Raw genomic sequence first — 21,228 nt, forward strand, 5'->3', positions numbered from 1 at the left:
ATTTCCGACAACGGGTCAGGATTTAAAGCTGGCTACTTTTAGCACAATTTAGCTAATACAAGGGAAAAAAGAAGTTAATTCCTTAATTGTAGATTACTCCCTCACCATCCAAAAAATAGTGAGGTGAAAATAGGAATGTAAAATGGCAATTTTTAAGAGATTTTTTTCTTTAAACCAATTTATATCAGACCATGGATTATCATCCCAGTTTATCCCCTTTAACCATAAGGACAGAATTATGTGATTAACGTGACAAATTTTTGAGCCAGTATCACAAGCCTGACCCGGTAATTTTTTCCCCTATTAACATCTTTTAAAAGTGAAAATTAAACAACCTATCTTGGCTTGAAGGCTGCCAACCCTTGCAATATACACAAAGAAGGCAAGAAGAATCTGAAGTGTCCCATGCCAAGAACATATTTTCAGAAAATGAAGACAGGCAAGGCCCAAGTGTACGCGAGGCACACAATGAAAAGGAATTTCACCATCTGTGATCTTGAAATTACAAATGGAGAATGAGAAAGAATGAGTTTATATAAGCATATGTTTCTCTATATATTTATAAATATTTATATCATTTACCATGAAGACATGCAAGTAGTGTTACAGCAACTATTATACAAGTATCATACAGAAGGACTGGTCTTCCAATATTACAGTTGCTTCAGTTAAACAGCAAATATGTCTTATCTATTGCATTCCTCTGTAGAGCTTAAAACCGGAGAGAAATTAAGATTCCACACTATGCTACATTTCTTATGGGAGATCATATAGGACTTGATAGTGTTTGGAGTTTCGGTTTTTTTTGTTTTTTTGTTTTTTTTTTTTAAAAAAGCTCCACACAGATAAAGAGAACAACAGAAGTTCAGTGCAGCTTCAGGGCAGCTTTGAGGCAGCATTAGAATGTATTCGCTTGGTGAGGAAATATACTTTTTTGTTTTTTTGTTTTTGTTTTTTTTCCTGTTTTCCAATTCAACCATATTAGGTTTGGCAGCAAACACAAGGTCAAAGAGAAAGCACAGATGTTTGCTAGAAGGCGAATTTCAACAGCAAGCAGACCAATTTACCTGACCTCAATCAGGTCTTTACAGCACAAAACACCTACACAGTAGAAAAGAGCCCATTTGAAAAATCTCGCATAATTTACTTTTGCCGGATTCCTGTTAGCAGAAGAGTGAAATTAGAACAAATATGCTCCTCCTGGCAGCTTTATAAATTGAGGTTACAAGGAAATCAGGTCCCAAAGCCCAAATATTCAAACTAAAACATAGGAGAAGCAGGTAATAAAACATTAAAAGATAAATATTGAGCCTAAATTTATTTCCCCAGACACTCATTCCTTATTGGCTAAATGTATATAAAATACAAAGTTTGAGGATTATAAGCCTCAACAACGTACCTAATTTCTGTTTTTCTTTCTAAATCTCTAAGAGCATGAAGTCACATTCCACAGCATTGTACTTCCCTGGTATCATCTTGGAGGTTGATATTGCAAACAGTCAGTCTCCAGAAGACCTAAGAAAGCAAGGTCTACTCTGGTCGGTCTTCCTTCCACAAGGAGGAAACAGAGGGGGAGAGGTTTCTTTTGTCTTGAAGGGTATTCACCCCACTCTGTCCCTCTGTCCCTAAAGCGCTAACGCCTGTGTAGTAAGCTCTGTTTCGACTTCTCCTTCTTCTACCTAAGTTTCAGTAGCTCTTTTTCACAATAAAAATATACCAAGTTAAGAACTGTTTAACTGTTACTTTTTTCTGTTCCACAGAAAAATATTAGGGGACTAAAAACACAACTGGATTTGAAATTCTCAGCATGTGCTGCTAAAAGCATATTAGAATGTATTGTTAAAATAAGGGAGATTGCATCCGGGGAGATACACTCAACTTTAAAAACAGAAATCCAGGGAGGGTAGTAGGAGTGAGGCAAAGTAAAGGTGTGAACTCTCAATACACCAGTAAACACACAAGCCTTGTGTATATGAGCGCTGGCGCCCCAGCAACAGACTGGTTACAGATCCTCCTATCGGAATAATTCTGACTCTCTAAGGTTGGAAGTTTTGAATGAAAATATTAAAACAAGAAATTTCACTTTTGCTATATAATCTTTAACAATGCCTTAAAAAAACAGGCCAAACCCCATAAAATTCCATTCCATTTCCTACCATCAACTCTTTTGTTTCAAAGGCAGCTGAAAAATGAGAGTTCATTTAATGTCCCCTGTGGATTTTGTTGGATTGCCCCTTCCTATGCAAAGGCATTGATCCCTGATCTGCTTGCTGCCTGCCTTAGGCAATTCCTTATCATATATTTATGTCTTCTTATAAATAATTTATCATGTTACTTTCTTTTGCAAGAGAAGATCAACACTGATTTTTTAAATAGACAGTACAGGGCCACACATGCATCAGGCTGAGGAGGAAGATCTCACACCTTTCACAGAGATGCAGCCCAGCTCCTATCTGCTGAGTTTAGTGGCTGACTTACTCTTCCCTGGGGGCGCTTTGGTGCCGGCAGAGTGGTGGTGGAGGCTGCTGGATCCTTTCAGGCCATTTTTGCTGGGTTTGCAATGCTCCTGTTGGCAGGACCTCCTGGAGGAGGAAGATCCTGAGTGGCTGGGAGGTGACTTGCTTCTCCCCAGATGCGGGGATGAACTCCTCTGGTCATGGTGGGGCCGTCCAGCCCTGGATGGTGAGGAGCTGGACGTGCGAGGCAAGGAAGAGCTTCGAGGAGAGGTACTGGGACTCCTGCAGGGGACAACTGGACTCTTGGGTGGTGTTTTTGGATTGTGAGGGGATCCTGGACTCTTGCACTGAGTAGTGCTCCGGGGCTTCTGAGATCCATTTTGAAGAATTTGGGCCAGGCGGGAGAAAAGGTCTGAGTCGGAATTGCTACTCCCTAGGACTTTATATCTGCGGAGCCTTAAAAGAACAGAGAATAATTCTTTTCATTTTAATTCAACTGTGTCCAGAAAGTCACAGCATCCTAATGATAATGTATATAAAGTGAGTCAAGTCAGCAAACACTGGAAACAGAGTTACTCTTTCACACACCAGTTGTATGAGCCTGGACAAATTACTTAACCTCCTCCCCCCTCCTTTTTTGAGTAAAGTATAGTTGACATACAATGTTATGTTCATTTCAGGTATACGGCACAGTGATTCCACAGCTCTATACATTATAGCGATGTTCACCAGGATAACTTCCATCACCACCTGGCCCCGTATGAAGTTATTACAGTATCACTGACTATGTTCTTTCTGCCCTACTCTCCACCCCTATGACTTACTTACTCTATAACTTAAAGTTCATACCGCTTACTCCCTGCCCCTGTCACCTCTTTCGCCCATCCCTCCCACCCCACACCCCTCTGGCAACCACTGGTTTGTTCTCTGTATTTATGAGTCTGTTTCTGTTTGCTTACTTGTTCATTTTGTGTTTTTAGATTTCACATGTGTGAAAATACCATATGATTTCACTTATATGTATTTGGTATTTGTCCTTCTCTAATTTCACTTCGTATAATACCCTCTAATTCTATCCATGTTGTAAATGGCAAGATTTCATTCTTTTTTATGGCTGAGCAATATTCTATTACATGGATACCCCCCGCCCCCACATCTTTACCATTCATCCATCAGTGGACACTTACATGGCTTCCATATCCTGGCTACTGTAAATAATGCTGCTATAAACACAGGGGTGCACATATCTTTTCGAATTAATATTTTGTTTTCTTTGGGTAAATACCCAGGAGTGAAATTACTGGATTGGATGGTAGTTCTATTTTGCATTTTTTGAGGGAATTCCATACTGTTTTCCATAGTTGCTGCATAAATCACATCCTCACCAGTAGTGCATGTAACCGCTCCTAGCTTTTAATGGGAATGTTATCTACCTCCCAGGATTCCTGAGCAACCAAGAACAATGGCTCAAGTAAAGTATTTAGCTGCCTGACTGCCATTCAGAAGGACTTAAGTGTTGTTAGTCCCTTTCCTCCTATAGCAAGTTTGCTCTTCTTTTTTTAAGTTTTTATTTATTTATTTAAGTAATCTGTATACCCAACATGGGGCTCAGACTCATGACCCCAAGATGAAGAGTCGCACACTCTTCTGACTGAGCCAGCCAGGCACCCTGCCATGTTTGTTCTTCTAATTTTAGGATCAACTTAATGAAATGTCTCTAGCATGTTAGTGAGAAAGAGAGTAAGCCATTTTGTTTAAGGCTCCCACGACAGAAATTTGGCATGTCTATATGCAAACATTAAACCCCACAACATGAAGTGTACTCACCAACAGCAGGAACTACGGATCAAAGTATATTTCAACCTCATTTAACACTTTGCAAAAGGAAAGCATACTCACTGGTTTCTCTGGGCCTCAGTTTCTGTCCCTGACAATAGTCTTGAGATTCAAGAGAGCTGGGTTTGGAGACTGATTGCCCCGTCTTACTGGCAACTGAGCTTGGGCCTTAGAATTCTAAATCTAGAGAATATCCGTATGAATATCAGTGTCTTCTCTGCCCTAAATGTCTTTCTGTCTCAGCCTAAAATTCATTCAGTTAAAGAATTTAAACCTCAAACTGCTGGGGCGCCTGGGCGGCTCAGTCGGTTAAGCATCTGCCTTTGGCTCAGGTCATAACCCTGGAGTCCTGGGATTGGGCCCCGTGTCGAGCCCTGTGTTGGCTTCTGTGCTCAGTGGGGAGCCTGCTTCTCCCTCTCCCTCTGCCCTTCTCCGCTCATGCTCGCTACTCTCTCAAATAAATTAAAAACAAAACAAAACAAAAAAACTTCAAACTGCTGACATGCCACTCCTTAAAGACGGGAGTGGGAGAAGAACTTCCAAGGCTGTATTAGTCCCTCAGGACGCAGGGGCATCAACAGCCATCATCACCATCACAGGTCAGCAACAAGCTCCTGACTTTTTCTCTGAATTTTCTCCCCTCCTCCTTTCCCACCATCTACTCAGTCTAACATGATGAGACTCATTCTGGTTGAGCCTACCCTCATGGGTGTTATAGTAAAATATGAAAAATGGAATAAAAGAATTCTTCTGTGCCAGGACCTACGTGGGAAAGTTGAATGACCTCTCAGTTCCCAGACGAGGCCCAGGCTGGTGAGTTCTGTAATATCTGACACAACGCCACCTGCTTGGCTTGGCTTGGCTGCTAAGTGCCGCCTTTAAGGGACACGTGAAGTGCTAAGTAGTAAGTGATAATCCAGATCTGTTTGCTGTAGTCCAAAGCAGCTCAAGCCACAGATTGCAGCATCTTTATTAAACACAAAGGGCAAGCAGAAGGAGGAGGGGATGTGTGGCTAATGCTCATGGAATCACCTTTCTAAAATGTCTCAAATGACTGCTGTTCCCTCATCGCCATTCTTCCTGTGGAAGTCTAGTCCCACCAGCGCTTCAAATCCAATGTTTGGTTACCCTTGAACCTGAAACCCTATGGCAACTCAGAACTAAACTTAGCTAAGGGGAGCAAGTTCTGCTGGGTAATGACAAAGACAGAATCTCACTTTAACACACTTCAGAATCCATAACAATAATCCATATTGTTGTACTATCTAGAACAGGCTATGGTCTTCATGTATTTTGATTTTCACCTGGTTTTTGTTCAAAGGCCATCCTTTTTCTCATTCTTCTTCAAGGGTTGAGACCATTCTAGTCTGTGGAATGAGTAATGGCTCTCCAAGGAAAGCACTCTTAACTGGTTTAACGCCTCCCAATTTTTTCCCCTCTTCTTTAAAATATAATCACCCTATGGTCAACTATACATGAGAATACTTCAGTAAATAAGTATATACCATATAGTAAGTATTAAAGTAATACTTTTATTATGTATGGCTGTATGTGTCATCAGACCTAGGGAAACTGCCTATAGGGTTTTTGTGTTTGTTTAATTCATTATAATCAGATAAACAGCACTGTGACCAGGACCCATTCATCAAATTATGGACACAAGTCTTTTTCACTAGAATTTGACATCATAATGACATCTCTTATAATGGGATTCTGACTAGAAAAAGCTGGAAAATTGCTGAGTATCTAGTTAACATGGACGAGAAGAGAAGTAACCTAGGCTGCATGCTAATGAAGCCCTGCACAAAGCTCTACATGTATGCAGCCGTATTTGATCCTCCCCAAACCACTAAGGGTCACACTGCTAGAAAGTGGGAGCGCTAAGAATGAACTTGGATCAGTATGACTCCTTCTTCTACACTTGGGAAAGGCAGGGAAGGCAACAGATCATCAGAAGCAGGCAAGAGAGAAATGAAGCCACTGACGTAACATAATCAAGCAGACACAGAGCGGACGCTACACACTTAACACAGTAGGAACACAGGGCATTACCTGGCTTCCACTCCAGGTCTTGTGGGAGGCTTCCCTGGCGGTGGCCGAGGCAAGAACTGAGCTGAAGTTGCGCTACTGACTTGGTCTGTGTTGACCCATGAAACTGGCCTTGGGATTTTGCTCTTTCTGGACTGGGAAATGATGGGTGACAGAAAGCTGTCCTCGGCTGATCTGCTCAGGTGCGAGTCTACAGTCAGTCTCGAAAAGGGAGCAAAGACTTCCTCCTCAGAGAAGGGAGCAGGAACAGTGGCTAGTCTCTCCTCCAGCAATTTATCAGAGGCACTTGAGAGGTCCCCAAGGAAAGACCTGAGTTGCCTTTTTTCCACCAGAAGCCTGACGAGGTCTGGCTGATAAGCTTTCTTTTGGAGGAGCTTTTCTTTTGCAGAGACTGGAGAGGAAGATTCAAAAGTTGAGTCTATCTCTTGTGCTAAAACAGGGATTCGGCTGTGTCTAGTTACAAAGGATGACCTAATCACGTCCTTCCGGGATGGGGGACAATGTTCACTCTCTGAAACACAGTGAAATAATTCTCCATTCCTAGGGGCCACTTTCTCTCCCTTACCCTCTTGGTGCAAAAAAGTAGACAGGTCCCCCTGCTGACCTGGCAAGTCTTCACTCCTGATGTCATCATCCTTAGATATCTTACTTTTTTGCATTGCTGCCACCTGACCTATCTGTCCTTCAACATGTGGGTCAATGACTCGTGAAGAAATTTCTGAAGTTCCAACTGCCAGAAGCTTCATTATCTCATGATTTTTGTCTTGATTTGGCACTACACTAAAAGTCTGTGTCTTTGTCACATCAAGAGGTTCAGTAGTAGCTGAATGATCCCTTTCCGCAGTTACCAAGTCTCCTGGAAGGGAGGCGATCTCAATATAATGCTGCCCTTTACTTAACTTCTCATCTTCATTATCTGACCCTAGAAGATTGCTTTTCTCTTCGGTTTCCCTAGGGAGACTCTCAAATTCTCTCACAGCCAGTCTGTTATGGTCAGGAAGGTCTTTTGGTCCCGGGTCTTGAGATTTATTACACTCTCTAATACTGGGTAACAAGTCATGACCAATATGATCTATCTGAAGCCCCAAGTCTGTTCTGCTTCCTCCACTAGGAGGTTCACCCTCTGTTACAACTAGGCCAGAGAAGTTCTCCCTTGGAGAGTAAAGTTCCACGGTGGGTTCCACAGGCTGAACGTCTTTCTTCTCTGGCTGTTGACCATAGTGAAAGCTGCCTGAAGTTGACTGTGTAGATGCCACAGAGGGTCTAGGAATTGTAATCTGAAGAGACAGGAGAAAAAATATTATGCAACAATATGGAATATAATGAAGATGCATCATTTGAAATTTCACACTTCAAATTCTAATTTAAAAGAGGAACACAAATGTTGACCAGGTCTGTCCAACTCCTATGTAAAATGAACAACTCTGAATCAAAGTACATGACGCTCAAGCTCTCCTACTCAGGAGCTGTACAAAGCAGTCTCCCTCTAGGCTCATCCCTGCCTTTTCTTTAGCCTGCTCTGTGCTCTGCAAGACTGACTTCTACAGACTGCACAACCCAGGCTCCCTTGCCTTCTGATTTCTGGCTGGGTTTGCTCAATGGGCACCAACAGAGCATCAGAGCTGGAGGAGAGAAAGGTCTGGGTATTATTAATATTTTCTTAAAAGATTTATTTGTTTATGAGAGAGAGAGAGGAGGAGCAGAGGGAGAAGGACAAGCAGACTCTGTGCTGAGCGGGGAGCCCGACACGGGGCTCAATCCCAGGACCCTGAGATCATGACCTGAGCCAAAATCAAGAGTCAGATCCTTAACCGACTGCACCACCCAGGTGCCCCAAGATCTGGGTATTAATTTTCTCTGCTTCCTGCCCAAGGGACGGCAGCTTTGGTGGTGGCTACATCCTACCACTTCTGGCCAGAGCTGCTATGGCATGGCCCTTCTCCCAGCTTTTGCTCCTTCTTCCTCCTCTTACAGGACTTAAGATAGAAATGGCTCCCTCCACTGATGGTCCTGTTAGCTCTCTTAACTCTCCCCACACATTTGTAAAAAGCTCTTTTCAGTAAATTCTCTCCAAGTCCCCTTGAGTGTGCCAGCTATTTTCTGCCAGAATCCAGATACAGGATTATAGGAAAAAATTACTGGCAAATTATTGTATGTTTAAAAACTCCAGATTTAGGGGCACCTGGGTGGCTCAGTCGTTAAGCGTCTGCCTTCGGCTCAGGTCGTGATCTCAGGGTCCTGGGATCAAGCCCCACATCGGGCTCCCTGCTCCTCGGGAGGCCTGCTCCTCCCTCTCCCACTCCCCCTGCTTGTGTTCCCTCTCTTGCTGTCTCTCTGTCAAATAAATAAATAAAATCTTAAAAAAAATAAAAACTCCAGATTTACATGCATCTTGTTTCCCCCATAACTCCTATCAATCAAATAATGTTAGAAATATTTTATCTTCCTATAAGCAAAGATATACAAAGATGTTCCCTAATGTTTCATTATCTTCTTTAATTTTTTAAGGTCAAGCCTATGATAAATTAAATTCTACCATCCCTCCACAGAGGTCATTTCAATTCTATGTGAATGAGATTCAATGTCTAATAAGAAGGTCCTATCTTAAGACTCCTGAAGTTTCTACGTTTCCACATTTGTTAAAAGTAACATGTAAGAAAACAAAAGTGACACGTAAGGAGGCAGCAAATGTCAACCACATAAACTGGTATGGAAAAAAAAGCCTTTCTGAGAAATGAAATAAGTCAAATTACTTAATGAAGCCAATTTAGTCCGAGGAAAACTATGGAAACTGGTCTGAATTCAAAGCAAAATGAATTTGGAACTGTCATAGGAGATTATGCTCAGACCCCATTTTAGTCCAAAGACATCAAGAAATCAATGTTGTTCCAGAGTCAGAGAAATGGTCTGGATCTGTTTCTCTGTGTGTCAGGAATACAATTAGGTTTAAGAACATGTAAAGCTTGTCCTGAGCCCAGCCCAGGAGAAAACACCTAACTAATGTCCTGAAATAGCTCCTGAACAGAACCAGTATCCTGAGGATCTGTCAGGTTAATTGAATGAAGACAAGCTGTTTGGGTTCAGATGTGAATTCTTACAATAAACCCAGACCTATAATGACTTCGGGAAAAGGGAGTAAGTTCTAGCAGTGCTGCTGCCCTTCAGGAAGTCACCTCACACTTGTATCTCTTCCATTATTCTAAAATATAATCAGGCAGATGGCAATTTTCTAGTGTATTTTAAAAATCATATAGAAACCTAAAATGTATAGTTACTTACTAGTCAAAATGTAATTTTTAAGACCCAAGAGTGATGGTGATAAGAAAATCAGGGAAGAAGTTATAAAAATGCCAAATAACAAGGGAGATGATTCTACCTACATTGAAAATAAACCAATAGTCACTTCATTATTATATGTAATTCCAAAAACATCAGCCAAATTAAACTCAGCAGTGTTTAAAAAATAACAGTCCACTGCTCTTTTGAGACTAGAGCTAGGGAATCCATGCACTTCTGAGCTTAACTCATCTTAGATTCAGAATATAAAAGGATGTGTGTGTGTGTGTGTGTGCGTGTGTTATGAAAAAAAGGGATGACAATCTTGTACACAGAAAAGATATAGGAACCACCAGACGGGAGAATATTTTCTTGAAAAAGATTCTGAGCACTTACGATAAACTGCATAAAATACTCTCATATTAATATTTCTATAGCACTTTACATTTCTAAAATATTCCTAAAACCATTTTTACTAACTCCATTTCATATCTATTTTAATTGGGTGCTGTTATTTACACAAATGTCACAAATGAGAAAAAAACCTGGTCCAAAACAGTCAGGGATAGGACTTAAGAATTTTGAAAACCAAGCATAGCATAGCACACCCTCCTGACATGCACTAATACTCAAATGAAGTTTGGAAAAAAGTCTGCAAAAATATTATCTGACGAGATAAAAGGAGAAAATCCAAAGATCAATAGCCAAATGTAGAAAAAGGAAGACTAATTCTAAGCATAGCTGAGAATAACTTCCTTAACCTTACACTGTAAGACACAAAAGCAATTTCCATATTTGGGACACTTTACAAACAGACTAAATCAATGATCCACCAGTAAGCCATATGCATCTTTTATATCTTTAATTTCTATAATTACAAACATCTCATTAAGGCATGAATTCACTCATGTCCTTTCTTCTGCTAACTGTGTAAGGTGACACCTTTTTACAGAACTAGAAAATGACCTCAGTATTTCCCATTTCTTTAATGTTAGTTTTACTAATGCCTACTACTCAGTTTGACTAACATCAGTCTCATTACTGTTTAGTTCAGATAAAGCAGCCTCATTATTTATAGTTATCCCATGTTTACAACTGGCCAGATAGCAAGAGACAATAAACTGCAACCTAACTATTATTTACGTTTAACTTATAATTACCCTTTAACTTTCATCTAATTCAAGGATTGTATTAAGATAATAAAAACTTCGGGAATCCAACATTCCTACCAAATAGCCTCTCTTCCAAATAAAAGGTATGTGATATATGAAATATCTAGATCTCATTTTGGTTTTTTTGATAAATACTTTATGAGATACAGGTAGTAGAATAACTTATTGGTTCCTACTATTGCCAAGAGTAACGGAGTTATATGAACACATTCCTGGTCTATTAAAAAACTTAAATTTTAAACATTCACATTTCTTTGGGCCATTCAAATTCCCCAAAGACTTCTTTTGTTGAAAGCATTTTTATGTGATACTTTATACAAGTGTGGAAAATTATGAATAAAACCAAAATACTATTATTGAACCATGTTTTTAATATGTCAAATTTTTATTTCTAGAAAGAGTGCACAGCAATGATAACATTTGAGTAATAACCCTACATGCTAACACAACGTCCCACTCTCTCACTCTTTACCCCTACTGCTTCCTCGGACCACATTTGTGCTGGTTACTATTGTTGAAGACGGTGCCATAGTGTGACTTGGCTTATGGATAGGGGGCTGGTGGGAGGGGGAGTGGGGCAGGCAGCAGTCTGCTACACAGTTGGGGAAAACTGAAAACCTGAAGCCTCAAGACCTAAGTAAACAAAAAGTAGAAGTTGCTTTTTGCCTTCCCTGTTATCCCACTCCTCTGAGACAGTCACTCCTCATTAATAGTTACAGTGTATTTAGTGGGATTGGAAACTCTAAGAATTTTGTGGGGGTGCTAAAAATCATAAGCAAGCCATAACTCACACCCAAAGATTAGAAGTCACAGAAAAGACAGACTGAAATAAAAATATTTTTGGCTGGCCTGTGATTACACATCACATACATGACTACAGGATTTCACGGTCCGTTTTCAAGCCCCTTCATGCAATATTGGAAGAAATTCAGGTTTGAATCTAGTTCAACTATTCCCAACTTCCATAACCTACAGATTTCTTTTTTTTTTTAAAGATTTATTTATTTATTTATTTGAGAGAGAGAGAGAATGAGAGATAGAAAGCACGAGAGGGAAGAGGGTCAGAGGGAGAAGCAGACTCCCTGCTGAGCAGGGAGCCCGATGTGGGACTCGATCCCGGGACTCCAGGATCATGACCTGAGCCGAAGGCAGTCGCTTAACCAACTGAGCCACCCAGGCACACTAACCTACAGATTTCTATCATAGCATCTGTAACACTTAAACTGAGTTTCCTCCCTCTACTAGCCTGAAGTCCCCTGAAAGCAGTGAGAAGACTCCCTGGGCTTTGAATTCTTTGATGCCTAGTCCAGTACTTGACACACAGGAAATGCTTGATAACTGTTGAACACATGACTGACTCGGTCACTGGATGCTTGGGTCCTTTCCATGAAGCCTCTCCCAAGGGGCAGTCCAGTCCATTATTTGAACACTTCACAAATGGCCTTTCTTTACTTCCCACAGACCATCCAATTTCTGGTCTTTTCTGTTCACAGACTGAATTACACTATCATAGATAATTTCAGAGATGTAACCGCATACAAACAAAACTTTTCTATCATTATAATGACCAAATTTTCCAGATCAAAAATAGGTATTCATGGTCAGACGGAGGACATGTGGCCACTCCCCAGTCAGGGTACATGCAGTCAATGCAGATTTCTCCTGCAAAATCCCTTTCAAGTTAATAGGTGGCAATTATTCCAGAAAGTCTTTACCTTTTCACATGATTAAAGTATACTATTAATACCTTCCATGGATCATTCCTTTTTTCAGTGGAGGCTCTTAGTAGCTCCATGAACTTCCACATAGTCCCTCTAGTTTATACAAGGGCTCCAAACAGTCAGTGGAACACATTTCACTGGGAAAGCCACATGAAACTACTATTTCAAATAAGTTGTACCACTAAAATGTCTCTCAAGTTCTCACTGCAATTGTCACGGTTCAATCCCTCATCGTATTTGCTTGGATGCCAAAGCCTCCTCACTGGCTGCTGCCACAGCCCATTTTCCCCCCACTCAGCTCCCAAACAGCATGTTACTCCTTTCCCTCCATCTTGGCAGTTTCTTGTCCACAGCCCACACACCTCGGCAGAGCTGGCCAATGCCCTTCATCACCTTACCTTCTGTAGTTCATCTTCAGCCTTTTTCCTTTGTCCTAAGGAAAGGGCACTTAGATTCTAGATCACTTATTTAAATACTCTGAACTCCGGTGCTTTAAGTCTCTATGTCTCTGCACGTACTGTGTTCTTTGCTTGATGGCCCTGCATTTCTTCCGGCAATCTAATTTATCCTGCAGAGTCCTCTTACTTTTGAAGTGCACCTTAATCTCCCCAGAAAAAGATTTTTAATTTCCTCCCCAATTATGAAAGTAGTGTATTTTTAAAATTTCAGTTTTCACGGTAAAAAAAAAAATTAGAAAATGAAGAACAGTTTCGACAATAAAACCCCCCAATATCACACTCCTCAGTCCTAGGCAGATCCGTCTGTGTCCCCAGTTATGTACACAGCTCCACCAGAATCGCTTCATGTTGTTTAAGGTAACTGTTAGATGTGGGCCTTCAGTGCCAACCTGGCAGGGTGGTACCAACTGATTATCCCTGGGGTATAGCATAAAGCCTAGAACTCAGGAGACACTGAATAGAACTGAAGGAATGAAAAGAACAGAATTAAGGCAATGCAATCACTGCTGATCTGATTTTTGTAGGACTGGCATTGGTACTCCTGTAAATAGTCAGAGGAATCCTCTTTTTTTTTTTTTTTAAGATTTATTTATTTATTTATTTATTTGAGAGAGAGAGAATGAGAGATAGAGAGCACGAGAGGGAAGAGTGTCAGAGGGAGAAGCAGACTCCCCGCCAAGCAGGGAGCCCGATGTGGGACTCGATCCCGGGACTCCGGGATCATGACCTGAGCCGAAGGCAGTCGCTTAACCAACTGAGCCACCCAGGCGCCCCAGGGGAATCCTCTTAATAGATACTGACTACCAGACAGATCACACAAAAAAATTATGTGACTCCCTTTCTTTCTGTCCTGCTCCCACTGTGTGCATTATTGTACACTCCCTTTCTTTTTCTCAATGGCTAAGAAGTCAATGAGAAAATTCCTTCAGTATGTTGATAATCCCCTGGTGTGGGGAACAGAACAGAGAGTCTACTCTACCAGCCACCTGCCTCTTTACAGATCATCATGGCTTGGTCTCATCAGTGCTAAGAAGGACAATATTCCCTCTGCTTGCTGCATAGACTTGTTGTTAGGATCAATATCAAAGTAGTCTATGAAATATAAATGTAAGATAATATGGTAGCCAGTCTCTAAATGGCCCCCAATGACCTCTGCCTCCTGGTATTCATACCCTTGTATAGTCTGTCCCACATCATAGCAGACTTGGTCTGCGTGACCAACAGAATGCAACAGAAGTGATGGTATGTCCCTTTTGAGATTAGGTTATAAAACAAACTATGGCTTTCATCATGGTGGAGGCTTCTTCATGCTACCACCGCGCCCCTCCCCCATCTCTGTCTCTTTCTCTCCTCACACTGTGAGACAGCCAGCTGCCACGTCAAGAATGGAGAGGCCCATGTGGTGAGGAACCGAAGCCTCTGGCCAACAGCTACTGAGGAACTGAAGCTTGCCAACGGCCACTGAGTGTACCTGGAAGTGGACCTTCCCATCCGGTTGAACCCTGCAATGATTTCAGCCCTAGCTGACAGCCTGACAGCAACCTCATGAGACACGCTGAGCCAGAACCATTAGAGTGAGCCACTCCTGTGCTCTTAACCCTCAGAAACAGGGTGAAATAACTGTGTTGTTTAAAGCTGCTAAATTTGAGGTAATTTGTTACCCAGCAACAGGTAACATATTGGTGGTATTATTATTCCCCAGTCACATTTATACTGCTTCCAAAGGTAATATTAAAATGAAGCACTTCCACTTCTACATTACTTTTCAAATCCAACCTTCTCCCTACCAACAGTGATTACCCAATGTCATAAAACTGGTCACATTCTTCCCTACAGTTCCTGTCATTCTGGACCAGTAGTCAGACCTCTTTTGGAAGCAGTTCATTTTCTTTTCTCTTTCATCTCTACCCCTGTTTGTTTATGCTAGCTTAACTTTGTCTCTTCATTTTCTAATCAAAACATAATCTAATATTTCTCCTGTAAGCCAAAGGTTGGTCTTATTTACTCCCTGTAAATCCATGTTGTTTAGCATCTTTTTAGAAATGACTGACAGTGGGCAAATTTCAATACTGTTTACCCAAGGAAAAAAATTTAATTTCCAACATAGCCCCAAACCAATTTCTTTCAAATCTAGCAAATTTATCCATCTTTCAAAATATATTATCTAAAAAGTTTACACATGCTATTTGATAATCAGCGGTTTCATGTATAGGGATAAGGGAAGTCTTGACGAAGGCTCATAAATCTGCACTAAGAAATAAAGAGAACTAGGGGGTGCTAAAGTTCTCATTCGTTAGTTTATTATGCCAAATATGCCTGTAATATAAACTTTTGCTTTGCCCATTTTCGTAGTTCTTACATATTTTAAGACATCAGTATACTTTCCCTTCATAAAAGAGAAACAAGCCTGAGTGAAAAAGATACAAACTAACAAAGTGTTTCCCATCAGAATATGTCTTAATTTAAAATATTCAGATAGCCCAGTAATATGTTTTAGCATATCATCCAAGCTAGAACATTATATTCAGAGTTACAAGAGATACGGAGAGGCTAATTGGCAGTACTCCCTATTTAATGTGTCTGTAGTAGATTAGGGAAATATTAATGTCTGCTTTGCAAAAGTAAGCTCTGAATTTAAGCCTCAAGAAGGGAATCAAGATAAATATATTTTTAATCTAATCCCTGCCCAAGTGAAGGCAATGGTAGGTTTATTACCTTAGACATAAGTATACAAGTGATGTAGCTGTTATTTCTTTAGAGACCTTCTTCAGTTAAGAAAAATGCTTTTATTTAAAGATATCTGAAAATAAGATCAAACTTATAATATCAAATATATGAATACAAGTCTTTCAATAACTTGACAGAGAAAATGCTGCAGACAGTGTAAGAGAACCATGAGAAAAGTCTTTGTGGACCAAACACTGCTGATGGGAAAAGGCAAAAAATACTAGGAGAAGTGGAGTCACGGCCGTAGAAGCGTCTTTGAAGGGAAGCATGCCAGGATGCGGTGAGCAAAATGCTTGAGCGGCAGTGAGTGTGCAGCAGGACAGAATTGCAGAAAAGAAGAAACTGAACGTGGGAAGAGGGAAAGAGGGAATGAAATAGGGAAGAGGAAAGGCGGGAGGAAAAAGGGATAAGGGGAAGGGAGGGAGGTGGCTGGATTTGCCTCTAGTCCATAGGTTACCATGAACAATTTGCAAAAAGATGCTCCTCAAAGAGGAAACAGATGCGCACAAAGATGCACAGTTTGGTTAGCAATGTTTGGGCTAGAGGTCCAGCTGATAAGCTTTCTTTTGGAGGAGCTTTTCTTTTGCAGAGACTAGAGAGGAAGATTCAAAAGATTTCAGCCCCTACTTGCTCCCTTGGCTAGGCCACTTTATTCAGTGAACAACCTGTACAACTGTAGAAAGGAGTCCTGCAAATAAAGGAAAGACTAACTCTGATGAAGAATGAGGCAGGCATTTATTTTCCTATGTTGAAGTGCAGACGAATTCCTACAGAGCTATACACAAAACCAAATTTTGTCATCTTTTCTCACCGTTTCACACCTGCATTTGGAATTGTGTTCTAATAAAAAACATTTCAGCTTGGGGAACAATGTTGTTTCTGGTGAGTTGGAAGAGATGGCTGCTAGATGATTAGGGAATTTAAGGAAATCTGGTACTTGCACCCATGTAAGGACAGATGTACCTGTCCTCAGGCTGGTGCCAAAGATCTGTGTAAACAGTTCCTTACTGCCTCCATGTTTGGCTTTTCCAGGAATCCTGCTGCTCGCAGTCATAGGGGGATCACTGATCACTGACAGTAACAGGGTAATAGGCGTCTCCAGCTGAATGCCCAAACTGAGAGTAAAGAGGACGGTTTCTTCAAGATGATGCTTTACAAAAGACCTTTATCACAATTGCTTTCAGCTACTTGTTAAAATGCAGACTCCTGGGCTCACTCTATCCCAGACCTCTTGAAGTAGAAGTTCTGGAAGAGAGGCCGGAACTCTGTATTTTAAACAACAGACTTCAAAGCTGGAAAACTATGTTTAAGAGTAATGTACAATATGACAAATTTCTGTGTGGAGATTACAAAAAAAGGCAACAAAGAGAATCAAGCCTAGCCAAGTGTACTCTATGAAGTACAAACCACATATGCCTTCCTCACCAGATTTATAACGTAGAGCTTCAAAACCTCTAGAATTACAAATTCTTAAAGTCATAGCTAAACGCATAAATAGATAGCTCTTGTGGTCTAATTATAGATGTTATTCTGAAATTAGGTTATAATGACACTTCATGTGTTGAGTTGCTGTCCTGACAGGAAAGCTCGCTTGTTTTGAGAAATTTCATACTGGATGACTGACTCTAGAACTTAGTCCAGACATCACTCCCTAGCCCCATCCACCAAACTTAGGCATCTGCTGAACAATCTTAGTTGATCAACTGTTCATTCTCTTTTAACAGCACCTTGAGTGGGTAACAGAAAAATAACTGGAACAAATCTCTTACCGCTGTGAGGGGTCCTTCTGCTTGCGCCTCCATTGGACTTGTGGGTGTCACTGCAATAAACGGGCCCGCAGTCTGGAGTTCTAACCTATCCGCATACTGTTCTGAAGCAGCAGCGGCAGGGCACTCCCCAGAAAGTGCTAAGACCACACCTGAGGGTTCTTTCTTTAAATGATTGCTTTCTGCCCAAGGACCCAGTAGGAGCTTCTCATCTTGAGGCGATTCCTCTAAGACCTGAAGTACTTCAGGCTCCTCATCAGAAGGGCTTCCAGTTGTTTTATGGCCTAAAGCCTCATTTGTCCTAAAATCCCGAAGGTCCTGCTCCTTGTCCACAATCACCCATTCTTTGGAATCAACCTCCTGCTTGCAGGAGCTCAAGTTAACTGCTATAAATCCATTGCTGGCACCGCCATCTGCCTGTTCAGGGGTGTTGGCAGAGGCAGGTTTTGAAGCATCTGGAAGATATTCTTCATCATAGTGCCAGATGTGGTCAGTACGGGACACGGGAGGAACACAAGGCTTATGAAGCAGAGCAGGGAGAAGAGATTCCTTTCCTGCACTGGACTCTTTCTGCATTTTCTCCAGGCTTAAAAAAACAGAGAGAAGTTACTCATCTGCCCTTGGAAAACATTTATTACATAAACTATAAGCTCTATACAGAACTAATATTCACACATAGATGAGAGAATAATATATAAATAAAGCATAAGGAAAGTTTCACAGGCTGATAATGTTCTTCTCCCCCTGTTATAACCCAGTTTTGGAAGATGGGACCCCCAGGAGGAAGATGGCTCTCCTGCTGTAGGGCAGGGGACAAGCCTACTCAGGTTGCCTGATGGGATCTCTTTCACCTTTTCTTTGCCAATTCAATCACACTGCTCTCTGCTCTCTCTGGGGGACTGAGGCAGAATTGAGCCAAGGGGATTTTGCTTCACCAGAAGCCCTATAAAAGGAAATGAAGAAGCTAGTATAGGAAAGGAAATAGAGAAGCTAGGCAAATACTTCATGTGTTTTGTCTTCAGAGATGTATGTAAATATAGAATCATTCAAGTAAACTCCAAAGGCAGGAATTTTAAGAAAAGCTACTACACCTGCTCAAGCATGCCCAGCCCACTCTGTACACAGTGGGGCACACAGTGGTGGGGGGTGGCCACGGTGGCGTGCAGGAAGCTTCAAGATGTATTGTCAGTTGGGGTGGATTAAAAGGCAGTTGACACAGTATATGAATCTGTCTGCTAGCCAAGGGGCAGGCAGTGGTGTGACCATTTGGCTGCACTTACTACTACGAACTGACCTCATCGTCAGGGAAGCACTTGAAGTGATATGTTTTTTCCTTTCCAAGTTTGTAATTAGGTGCTTCAATTCCTTCAACTGTTTCCTACTCATTCTAGGTTCTGGCCTGAGTTCGTTTTCTTAGATTACTTCTGTTTTCTCAACTCTGTCTTATTTCTTAGCTCCTCCCACAGCAGGGACTCTCTTTTTAGTTCCATTCTTTTATTAAATGAATTCTTTACCAAACTAAGCTTTTTTCCTTATTGCCTTTAAATAACTATATAAATCCTAAATTCCTAATCTTAGCCACAGCTCGAAATGTTTAAGCACTGCCCCAACTCAAATCCATTCTTTTGATCATATTAATGTGATCAAAATGATTAATATGATACAAGTTTCTATCACGTAGCTGTGAGGCTGAATGATTACATGCAAGGAAGAATACATATATACAAAGGACTGTCAAAAATGGAAGCTAGATTAGATTAGGCTGAATTATCTTGGACACAGTAACTACCGTGTCAGTCAAATACATGGTCCTTCTAACCTAACATTTCATTGCCAATAGCAGCCACCAGGATGTACATTGAAGGGTGTGTGACTATCACTAGGCACTCAGCTCTTCATATTACTGTAGCCTTCTATAATTCATAACTATATCCCAAATTCTTTCTAAAGTTTCATTTCTGTCTTCTGTTATCAAAATGTGGGAATAATGGGACTTATAAACATGAACTATAGTTATTACCTATGTATAGCTCTCTGAAGTTCCACCTTTCCTTCTTTCTGGGAAGAAATGATAAACTTATTCGTGTCTATTTTCCCTACAGTACTAACTCATTAAAGTGAATTGAATTGCCTGTCCCTTGTGTATAAATTACTTGTTTCCCTCCTTCATATACGCCCTTCCTTCCTCTCTCATACCTTCTTCATCATGTACTCTCCAACTCTACACTGCATCTTCTCATTCCAATAAAAGAGATCCCTTACAAACAAAGTAAGTTCAAAATGTTCATTGAACTTATACCTGGTGTCATAAAGTTACCAGCTCCCACTGCTCAGCTCCCAAAGCCAAAGGTTTTATTACAGAACTTGTAACAATTTTATAAGACAATTCACATTAAGAATCACAATGATAATTAAAAACATGGATAGAGATGAGAATTTAATCAAATCAGTACTACAAAAATGCAAAAATTTCTTATTTGAAAGACTATGTAATAGAAATTCATAATGATGATAATGATGATGGCAATTATAGTACCTTAGTAGCTTTAAAGAAAAAGGAAAATTATTTTATACCAGGTCTCAAGAAACTTGTCAGTATCTGGCTTTGGCTCCAGTGTAAGACGTTTTTCCAGCTCAAAGCTGTGGATGGAACGTAACTTCCGCACCAATGGAACATCTCTGTCTGGCTGAGTAATCTCTGAGCGGACACGAATTGGTGAACCAAGGCTTGGAGCATTCAGAATACCATTTACTTGACCATGGCTGTTCTCTTCTTCGGTAGCAGCCTAGACAAAATATAAAAGAAAACAATGAAAAACGTTCAGGTGACTCTATGTGTAGCAATCATTGACGTCTTTCAAAATAATATAAACAAAGGCTTGGGAGGTGTTTTCAGAAATCACGATATTTTGGATAGTCGACATCATTACATACTTGTCTACTAACCCTTCATAAAATGAGTTTTCTTAATTTATTCTCAGTTCAGTATTATTTTAGTTTTTTATATTTGTGGTACAAAGATAAACAGTCTAAAAATGTTTACCCACCTTGACTTTTTGTATTATGTCTAATGAGATGCTTGTAGGACTCCATTCCTCTAAACTAAAAATAAAACCTGGAAAGGTTTTCTTGGAGACGCAGGTGGTCTCACAAGAGGTAGGATGGGTCACCACGCCTGAATATCCCCTCTTGTTCCTTCTCTAAAAAACAAGCGAAAAACCAAACAAAAACAAGAAAACCTGGAACTAGAAAAATTAGCTGGGTAGAGAAGAAGGAGGTTGAACATGATGCAGCTCTGAGCAGTGGGGTTGCCTAAGGACAGATGCCCTCAGTAGTATATTTACCAGAGAAATTAAACCTGATCCCAGTAGTGGGGTGAGAGAGGGAAGTCTGGTATGTTTATTCTGATTAGAGACCCACAGAAGATGCCCAACTGGTCTCAAATTGGGGGTCTACTCTGGCTACCAGCAGAAGCAGAAGACAATCTTCTCTGAAGGAAGGCTTCCCAATCCCCAATTTAGGTCTACAGGACTGTCATCAATTATTAACTAATAAGTAAAACACTAAAGATAGTCAAACACAAGAAGGCATGCCCATGACTAAGAGCAGAAATAATAATTTTATTTATTTATTTTTTAAGATTTTACTTATTTATTTGACAGAGAGACACAGCCAGAGAGGGAACACAAACAGGAGGAGTGTGAGAGGGAGAAGCAGGCTTCCTGCGGAGCAGGGAGCCTGATGCGGGGCTCGATTCCAACCTGAGC

The 21,228-nt window shown here is 40.8% G+C and overlaps 1 protein-coding gene across 9 annotated transcripts in view; it reads right to left on the minus strand.

Moving 5' to 3' along the window:
- Window positions 1-544: 544 nt before the first annotated feature.
- Window positions 545-21,228, minus strand: part of TTBK2 (tau tubulin kinase 2) — a 150,155-nt gene continuing 129,471 nt past the window's right edge. For all 9 annotated transcript variants that reach the window (XM_073876884.1, XM_025884001.2, XM_025884000.2 and 6 more), the window contains 4 exons: window positions 20,036-20,247; window positions 17,465-18,047; window positions 6,345-7,618; window positions 545-2,912 (listed from right to left, as the gene is read on the minus strand). In XM_073876884.1, coding sequence (XP_073732985.1) covers window positions 2,450-2,912; window positions 6,345-7,618; window positions 17,465-18,047; window positions 20,036-20,247 — 2,532 coding nt within the window. In that variant the 3' untranslated portion in view covers window positions 545-2,449. The remainder of the gene's footprint in view (window positions 2,913-6,344; window positions 7,619-17,464; window positions 18,048-20,035; window positions 20,248-21,228) is intronic.

This window comes from Callorhinus ursinus, unplaced genomic scaffold, assembly GCF_003265705.2.
Source record: "Callorhinus ursinus isolate GAN/ISIS: 27379988/994484 unplaced genomic scaffold, GSC_fseal_2.0 scaffold25, whole genome shotgun sequence".
Lineage (NCBI taxonomy): Eukaryota > Metazoa > Chordata > Mammalia > Carnivora > Otariidae > Callorhinus > Callorhinus ursinus.